General features: G+C 37.2%; 1 protein-coding gene across 3 annotated transcripts; it reads left to right on the top strand.

The window, feature by feature from the left end:
* Window positions 1–138: 138 nt before the first annotated feature.
* On the top strand, window positions 139–8,822 carry axdnd1 (axonemal dynein light chain domain containing 1). Of its 3 annotated transcripts, XM_023953859.2 has the most exons (21): window positions 139–263; window positions 735–889; window positions 1,497–1,600; window positions 1,832–1,922; window positions 2,304–2,389; window positions 2,486–2,542; window positions 2,726–2,834; window positions 3,191–3,312; window positions 3,402–3,542; window positions 3,685–3,789; window positions 4,006–4,126; window positions 4,255–4,356; window positions 4,439–4,605; window positions 4,689–4,758; window positions 5,496–5,727; window positions 5,919–6,132; window positions 6,868–6,961; window positions 7,053–7,243; window positions 7,361–7,436; window positions 7,945–8,073; window positions 8,586–8,822. In XM_023953859.2, exons 1-21 carry the CDS (start codon window positions 194–196, stop codon window positions 8,691–8,693), a joined length of 2,544 nt encoding a protein of 847 aa, XP_023809627.2. In that variant the 5' UTR covers window positions 139–193; the 3' UTR covers window positions 8,694–8,822. The 3 variants fall into 3 exon arrangements, with proteins under 3 accessions (XP_023809627.2, XP_078802013.1, XP_078802014.1); XM_078945887.1 differs by lacking the exon at window positions 8,586–8,822 and having other exon boundaries at window positions 7,945–8,372; XM_078945888.1 differs by lacking the exon at window positions 8,586–8,822 and having other exon boundaries at window positions 141–263; window positions 738–889; window positions 7,945–8,372.
* Window positions 8,823–9,146: the final 324 nt, after the last annotated feature.

Genomic DNA, 9,146 nt, shown 5'->3' with positions numbered 1-9,146 from the left:
CATTGCGTTGCCAGGTTTGCAACAAAAGTCTACAATAACCCATAAATTAATGAAATAGTGTTTACTGTACTGTCAGCCGCACGAGGACAAACGTTACTATAGTAACGACACCAGATAGTTGCTGCTCCCCCTCTGGACCTTTAAAGGTTTTGCCGACACACAAGGACTTCCACACCGGTGCCGTGGATCCAGCATGTCTACGTTTTCTAGATCCAGCTCCACTCACAGGTCATCGAAGCCAAAACGAGCCCAGGACAGCACCGGTGAGTTTATGAACATCTCTGAGACAGAGGATGCAAAAAATAAAAAAAAAATAATACTAATAATTATAAATAAACTAAAATATTTTTTTAACTATTTACTTGATGTTTTTATATTTGATATTTTCTTTTGATTTCTGGGGAAGATTATGGTCATCCATCCTTTTTCAGCGGAAATAATTCTTTCTATGGAATTAATTCTTAGTTATCCTAATACGTTCATAGTTTTTCCGTTGTAGGCTATTGTACACAGCAATTCATAGTAAAACTGCTTTGCTTAAAAGCAAATTTGTCTCTTTTACATGAATATTTCTGTTAAAGAATCCTTGAGCACCACTATGTCTTTTCAGTATTAAAAGAAGCAATAGTCCTTTCCTTTTGATCCAATTTATATTGTGTGTGCATTATACAGAGAAACGAATGCTAAAAAGTCATAAAGTGGAAATGATCGTCAGGTACTTTTTTCTTTTGTAGCAGATATGGCGGTCAAAATGGCAGCACAGTCCAGGAAAAACAATCCTCCACTCGTGAAACCCCCCACCATCCCAGATGAACTCCTAGTTGGCCTCTCCTCCACTGTCTGCAACGGGAACAAAGAAGGGCACACTGTGCACCATCAGCACTGCGAGGTAATGGACCCCAGTCCAGGTGACAGTATATTATGTTACAACAAATACATGGAGTTCTGATGTGACATGCCCCCAATGATGCAAGTCAAGCATGTAAACAGAGGTATCTACTAACTCCTATTTACATCACATTAGGTTTGTAAATGTTTATTTTATTAAAAAAGAAATCATTAGCTAAGCAGCAAACAAAACATTGATAAGGTCACAAAAAAAAACACCTTTTTAACATTTGTTTTATAAGTAACTGATGTGTTTTTGGCTTTAAAAATGATGTGCTCGATGACCACAATCTTTTTTATGTCATCTGCATAATAACAGAAAAAAGTCAACTTTAAAGCACAGACACAAAAAGCTTGAAATGATTCATACTTTATTCTATGCTAAAGAATAAGTTTCACTGAGAATTTTTTGTTGTTGTTAAAAACTATGAAACATTTTAACTCAAATATATATATATATATATATTCCACTATAAGACATCTGGCGCAGTTGTTTGTACAGATGATAGTGCATGTTGATTAACAGCAGTTAGGCAGAAAATACTGCAGCACTAACAGCTCAAGACATCTTAAAGTGTGACTTATTGTGAAGCTGCTTCTGTGTACAGAACCGTGCAGTCAGACGGCCGGATGCTGTGTGGCATCACCCGCTCGGACGCAACAAATACAAATTCTTCCTGGAGCAGCCAACATCTCTGACAGGAGCTGGCAGGTCAGCAAGATTTTAATGACTAATACTACCACAATTACCCAGCTCAGAATTAAACATAGGCCAGTGTTGTTTTCTGTTTTTATCCCTATTGTTTCTGGTAATGCATGGTTGGATTACTGTGATAGTTTACCAAGTAGATTAAAATTAGGAATATATATTTTCCTGTGGAATTAGCACAGCCTATAGTTGAATTAAAGGATATTTATTTGTATTCAACATGTTCCATGTTAGGGACATCTCATTTCTGTGTGATGCGGTGAGTCAGAGGAAGACCACACCACTGCCATCACTCACGGGCAAAAGGGATATTTGTGACACAGAGGTGAGCAATCCCAGTTTGAACAGTTTTTTTAATCCCTGAAATTTAACATGTTGAGACATTTTCTCCTATGCAATGGGAAAAAGTTTAATGTTGGCCTTACTTCATTGACTGCCCATATAAGCATTTGAGTTTTGCCTTTTTACTGATCTTCTGACTTTTGCTGTCATATTTAGAATTTAATTGCATGTGAAAGAAAGCGTCCTCTCTTTAACTTTTTATTTGTTTAAAACATAATATATCATTATGAAGTGATCATTTGGGAATGAGAACAGCTTTTAGTCAAAAACTTTAACCAGAATTATATTTCAAATTGGGCATGTTTTGTTTTTATCTTAATGATAACCATGAAGTGATAACCACTTACTTCTTCTTTTTTTTCAGAACTTGAATATATCTGACCAATTAATCCCAGAAGAATTTAATTTTGTGAAAAACAAAGGGATAGGGTGTCTGAAGTTCTATGAGGAGTGAGTCTGTCTTAAAAGTCATATTTTATCCACCAGCATTCATAATGCAGCCAAACAATATATATGCTAAAAGTGAAACAAGCTTGTTTTTCCCAGTGCGTTCACAGTGCAGCTGATGGATGAAGAGCAGAAGCTCCGGGTCTTTCCGTCACTGTGAGTCCAAATCATAGTCATCGCAGATCCAAGCATCTTTGTTTGATAATTTACCTACTTTGTTCTGCAGAGAAATAGAAATCAAATATTTCAATCTGGAGGAAGAAAAGAAGGCTGTTTAAAAAAGAAGCTTGAATGTTGGTGGGGCCTTAATAGAAATGCATGTGCATATTCTGTGTTCAGGAAGCCTAGCAGTAGAAAAGAAGCTGTCGAGTTGATGAAAAACATGGATGACATGCTGGAGAAGGCGGGAGTGGATCGACAGAATGAAGAGTTATCCCAGCTCTCCCAAGTAGGTCCTGCGCCTCTTTGGCTGACAGGAGCGCACAGCTGCATTTGCGGAAAGTAAAATCTTCCGTTGTGACAGTAAAGAAATTCAAAAATGTTTTAAGTTTACCAAAACAGATCGCTGTAAAATAGGTGTTTCTGAGCTGTTCAAACTGTTATTTTCTGGTTTATATTATACCTATTTCTGTTCGCTTCACCAATGAACCTCAATAACAACTACATGTTTATTAAAGGTTTTTGCACCTTTAAAGCAAAGCAGCCCTCTTTAACCTTACTGTCATCTCTCTGCTGATCAGGTTGCTTGATCAGAAAATACCTGCACATGTAGTTTTCATAGCTGTGTTATGGTTTGCTTTATAGATGGAAGGCTTGCTTGAGCTGGTAAAGGTTGAGCAGAACATCTACAACACTGTTTTCCATGAACTGATCAGGCAGGTTACTGTCGGCTGTGCAGAGAAAGGGCAAGTGCTCGCCAAACTCAGGTTAGCGGCGTGTGCGGTTCGCTTTTTATTCTAAATTATATTTTAAATAAAAGATGAATCCTATTTGTTTTGGGGTTTTTTTGCCCCAGACAACGCTACCAGGCATTGCTGGATCGAATCCCACGGCGTCTAAAAGCTTTACACACCGAGACAGTCGCCCAGAAGAGTTTGGGCCGCCGACTCACAGAGGAAATCCACCGCATCAAGTCATCCCTGCAGCAGCTGAGCATGTATGTGGGTCAGGATCAAATTGAAACATTGTGATCATTAATACATATAGCCGAATGATGCAGCAAATCTAAATAAAGTTTCTTTAATTGACGCTCAAATAGAAAAGGTTTCTGTGCTTCTATTTTTGTGTCAACTTTACAGGGAAGCATCCAAAATCAAGGACCATGAAGCCTTGGTTTGTGAGCAAGCAGAGCATGCTCACCAGCAGCTGGCTGAAGCCCTCATACAGACCAAAACAGACTCAGAGTGAGTTTGCTATGCAGTCAGGGCTTACTTTCACAAAGTTTTTACTATATAATGCAGTTTTTTACACGGACTCTATAAAAAGTGTTTAATTTCTAGTTTTGAGTCAAGATGTTTTTTATTTTAATGTTTTGTCCTGAGACAAAGCAGAAGATCTGCAGAGATTCTCTATAAAAACAGTAATTGTGAGCTCTTGAATGATTGGGATCCTTTTCTCAGCGTGCTTCAGCGTTACCATGAGCTTTATGAGCTGCTTCGAACTCGCCTTGAGGCTCAGCTGCTACAAATGACAGAGGAGAGGAACAACTGGAGCAAACTCACATTCAGCCTTGCCCTAAAGGTAGGAAATACTCTGCACTTTTTGTGTGCGGATTTCATTTCCTACTGTGTGATGCTGTGGCCTACTTCTGCTAAACTAAAGCAAAACAACTTTTTGGACTAAGGAAAAATTGGTTTGTATTCTGTCAGTTGATCAGTGTAAAGAAGCTGCATCTTGTTGGTCAGCTGCATGTCAGCGAACGAGGATGGTTCCAGACAGCAGAGAGCTGCCTGCTTCATCTCTCCTCAAAGGTGTTAGTATCAATTCCTGTTCTCTACAGATGTGGATCATGTTTTTGTGGCACCTCAGCAAGACTGTGGTTTTGGTTTGCAGGATACAGAAGACCTCAAAGAAATCATGGAGCTCACAGACCACTGGAAAGATGAGCTGACCCATGTGGTTTCCCAGCTGAAGACAACTGAGCGTGCTCACTGTGCGCAGATCAGTGTAGTCCAACATGGCATCGCTAAATGGCTCTCACTTATCACTGCTCAAAATAAGTAAGAGAATTTAAAAATGCAATAATGCTTAAAAAAAAAGATATTTGGTGATACTTGATACTGATTTCTCATGAATGCATTAGGTGCCCTGATCTCAATCATAAAGAAAACTCTGTGGAAGAGATTCACACAGATTTGAAGCGGTGGTCACAAGTAAGTCAGTACGTTTTTTGTACTTTAGTGTCCCATTTTTGTCGGTGTTTTTGTTAAACTCCTGATGCCTGAATTCATTTTCAGCTATGAAAATTGTCATATATGTTTTTGCTTTCAAGTAGAATCTAAATTAAGGTAATTTTGGAACTGAAGTTGTTTGATGCACATTTACATCAATAGGGGTCAAGTAATTAGTAATTTATTTATTCAGACATAATTCTTTTTTTCCTTTTAACATTGTATTTTTAGCCATGAGCTCAAAAATCAATGCTTTCAGCTCATTGGCATGTTTTATCTACTTTGTTTCTTTCATACATTTTTCAGCCATAATGAAACCAATCTATACACCACTTTACTATTTTTGTTATTTTCTCTAAAAGGTGTTCAAATTAAGAATGTCTTAAAATCTCTAAAACAATTAAAAGGGGATATTCTTAAGAAGCAACTTTTTCGTATCAGAAGAAAACTTAACCTAAAAAGTTAAAATATATTGTTTTGACTTTGAATGTTGAATGTTAGATTTTGAGAATCTGGATTTTTACTCTTCCATTTACAAAACTAATGCTTCTGTCTTTGCAATCATACACCTATTGCAATAAGAGGGTTAGGGGATCAATTCTTTAATGGTAGAGACAAAACTTTTTTCTGTCCAAATGATTCTAAAAAATGTATTGTTTGCAAGAAAATAAAGTCCTTCTTTTGTTTTACTCTAAAACAATATTGTCTTGGTTCCACAGATTCTGGCTCTTTTGTCGGAGTACTACCAAGGCGAGAAACCAGTTTCGTGTCAACAGACACTGGGAAATCTTGGAGTTGTCCAGGAAAAATGGCTGAATTTGTGCCTTCAGTTGTTTGAAAGGCATCCTCGTCTCTATGAAGCTCCTGAAGGTCAAGAGGCTGTAAGGAAGCTGGAGTGGGTTCTGCCTGAAATCATCAAGCAGCTGGGGTTAAAGATCAGCGGGGACAGTGGTGAGAGCTTATAGAGTCATGGCACCAGAACAAACATCCACACAGATCATCTTACTTTGTTCCACCACATGGTGACAGTTTGATTGACAAATGTTTATCACATTTTCTTTTCTTTTTTGCTTGATTGAGTCTCATTGTGACAGATCATTTTGTATATATGTGTAAAACGTGTCCATTCTCTCTCACTTCAGGAATCCTCAGACTGATTCTGTCGCTGCTTGGTTTGATTGAATCCTGGGTTTTCAGAACTTCTGCGTGTATCACGTGGTCAAAAACGGCGTTCACCTTTGACTGGCAGAAACTCAAAGACGTTTTATTTGACTGTCAGGGTTTGGTTGAAGAAGCACTGTGGCATTTCTCCATGTCGCAGACAGACAACAAGGACAAAAAAGGGCCAGACGTGTTGTAAGTGTCCTTTTTTTGTAGCAGTATTTTTTATTTCAGTCTTTAGTTCCCTCTAAAGTAGATTTTACACACATTTTGATTTGATTTGATATAAAAATGTATTAATTCCCACGCCAATCCTGCTACATCTTACACATACATTATTACACCCCAAAATATCATAATTTACATAAATATAAACAAATTCAAGAACAGAAATTTACTCAACCATAAGAAAAAGCATTTTGGTACCAAAACAACTTCCCAGTTCATGACTGTCAGTACCTTGTCCTATTAGGCTTCTCAAATTTATAATCTATGCAATTCCAAAATGTTCAATTTGTATTTTCTTTATAACTGTGCAACAATTTTTACTCATTTTGATATTTCCCTTCATACCAAGTTGTTCAGCTGCATTAATTAAACATGTATATAGATAAAAAGCAAGTTACACAGCTGGTGGTTTGTATCTGTCTATAAACTGAAAAATGTGTTGATTAATAACCAATGCAAAATGTATCAATTTTTAAAGATAAGGTAACAAATATCATCTCATAGTTTCTTAAGCTTAAAAGTTTATATGTGTTAAAACCTTTACTTATTTCTGAAGAGTTTTCCTTCACATGCAGAACATCTAACAATACTGCATATAAAGGAGACAGTTCTTTGTTTAAAAACCTTTTCTTGTGCTTTATTTTAAATACATTTTGAGTATTTTTACTGGCTTACATGTTCCTTATTGCTGTCCTCAAACAGCCAAGAGACAGAAAAGGTCTTACTTGATATTCAAGTGTTCACCGCCTGCTTGTCCAGCTTTGTTGATGATGAGATCTATAAACTTAAAGAGGAGGTGAGTACAAATCCTTTTTGGCTAAATATATCGTTCTAATAGAAAGATTCAGCTTCACTGGCACAGACCCCCTAATGTATAATGTTTATAGGTCATTTCAGTTCACATGGCTCAGACTAGCTGGATGTTTGATCTGCTGCTCATCTTGACACCTGACTGTGTTGAAGAAGCCGATCTTGGACAGGAACACCTCCATATTAAGAAAATCTCACTGCAATCTCTAGACTCAGATGCTCAGGTGCTGATGGGGAAACTGGACTTCCTCTCCACCTACATTAACAAGTATCAGAAGTTTATTCTATTTTGAGTTACACATTTTTTGTCACACTGGCTTAAAGTTTCGATTTTCTGAATTTACTAAGGTTTCTTTTCTTTTCTTTTCTTTTTTTTTAAATCTAGATCATGTAGCCTGATTCTGGAGGAAAACGATCCATCGGAAGCGGGGTCTGAAAGTGACAAATGCAAAAAGCTCCAGGTAAATCTTCTGATTCAGAATGTTTACTCAGAAACAGTGAAGGCCGGCTACTTATGCAGATGTTTTGATAGTAAGCAAAAATCAGTGAAAAAAAAGCATGACATAGATCTTCTCGACACCTGTTTCTTATCCAGACCGTGTACCACAAGGGTTAAGTCAGTTAGCAGGCGTGTTTGCTGGGTTGCTGTCATATTGATTATTGCTGAATTGAATGTTGTATTTAATGAGCTTAATGGATCTGTGGGTACAGTCAGCTTTTTGTGGGACGCAGAACTTTAAAACTGGTGTCAAAGAATGTCTATGTTTTACAAAAATATTGATGTTTGATTAGACAGATGCTCAACCACTCATGAGAAAAACTTATTTCAGATTCACTTTGTGAATACATTTCACCAAGTGAGATCACTTTGTGAAATTTATTTTAATATTAAATACAATGTTGTTTTGCTCATTTGTCCACTTATTTGTAATGGGAGTGACTGGACTTTATCTGAAATCCTGTGATCAGAGGGATTGTGAGGACTGGGTGGAGACGTGTAAAATAATCCTCTCAGGACTGCGTGACGATCCAGAGGAGCTTCTTGTCCATTCAAGGCTCATGGATGGTAAAGAGCCTGCAGACAGTCTGGAGACTCAGGTGATCAGGCATATTCTTAAGATCAAAAAAAACCAAATCAGTGGTCTTATACTGACATCAATCACAAGATACAAGTTTATTTTATATGTTTTTGCTTTTTCTGATGTTGGAGGAGATAACAGGAGAGTCTGCAGCAGAAAATGTCAAGAAGATTAAAGATGAGACTAAAGTTACGCCTCAGAATGTTTGCTGTTGGAATTTGGATTGAAATTTACTTATCTAAATGAATTTTATACAATTAAAATAGGAACAGTAGATGGGAAAAGGAAAGTTTTCAGTTAATATTCAAATTTGATTAAAGTTGGGCCCTCGCTGGTCTGAAGGAATCTGGTTTGCATCCATTCCAGGTCTTCTGTAAATCTCTTTTATCAGCAATATTTTTTATAATTCACCATATTAAAAAAATAATTGTTTTAACAATAAGTTGATGGTTATTATGGTTTTCTTGCGTCATTCAAGCTGCATCAGATAGTTAAATCTTGACTGTTGCTGTTCTCACTTATGTCCTGCAGATGGAGCTAAGGATTTGTGAAAGTCCAGTGATAAATCTGATCAACAATGACAGAAACATCTCTCAAATAAAGCTTGGAAGGAACAGAGTGCATGTGATTGAGGCATGACCTTTAAACCACAATCTTTTTACTGTCTGTAGCCTTTTGGGAAACTACATCATTTTTCCGTTCCTCCCTATCATCAGACTGATGAGCTGGTTGTGTCTCCGACAACTAAAGAAGCCCAGAGAGCATTTAGTGATCTGACCTCTTTGGGAATACTGCAGAGAGAACTACAGTAGGTTTAGTCCTACAGCAGAATTTCTACCTTAATGTACACATTTTCTGCATGTTTTACTATTTCTATTATTTCCTGTGAGCATCAGAGTTAAATTGTTAAAACACTGTATTAATGTAATTAGCTGGCATTTTTAAAGCATTTCTCTGGAATGGAAAGTGTTCTCAATGTGCACAGGGTGAATTTCTCCCTTATTCACAGTGATTCAGAGATGCGAGTGAGGAAAGCTGAACAGAGAGCATTGAGTGCTGAAGAGGCTCTCCAGGCAGCACTGGAGAAGATAC

This window comes from Oryzias latipes, chromosome 4, assembly GCF_053564925.1.
Source record: "Oryzias latipes strain Hd-rR chromosome 4, Olatipes_Hd-rR_3.1".
Classification (NCBI taxonomy): Eukaryota; Metazoa; Chordata; class Actinopteri; order Beloniformes; family Adrianichthyidae; genus Oryzias; species Oryzias latipes.
This window is presented reverse-complemented; position numbering and strand designations above follow the sequence as displayed.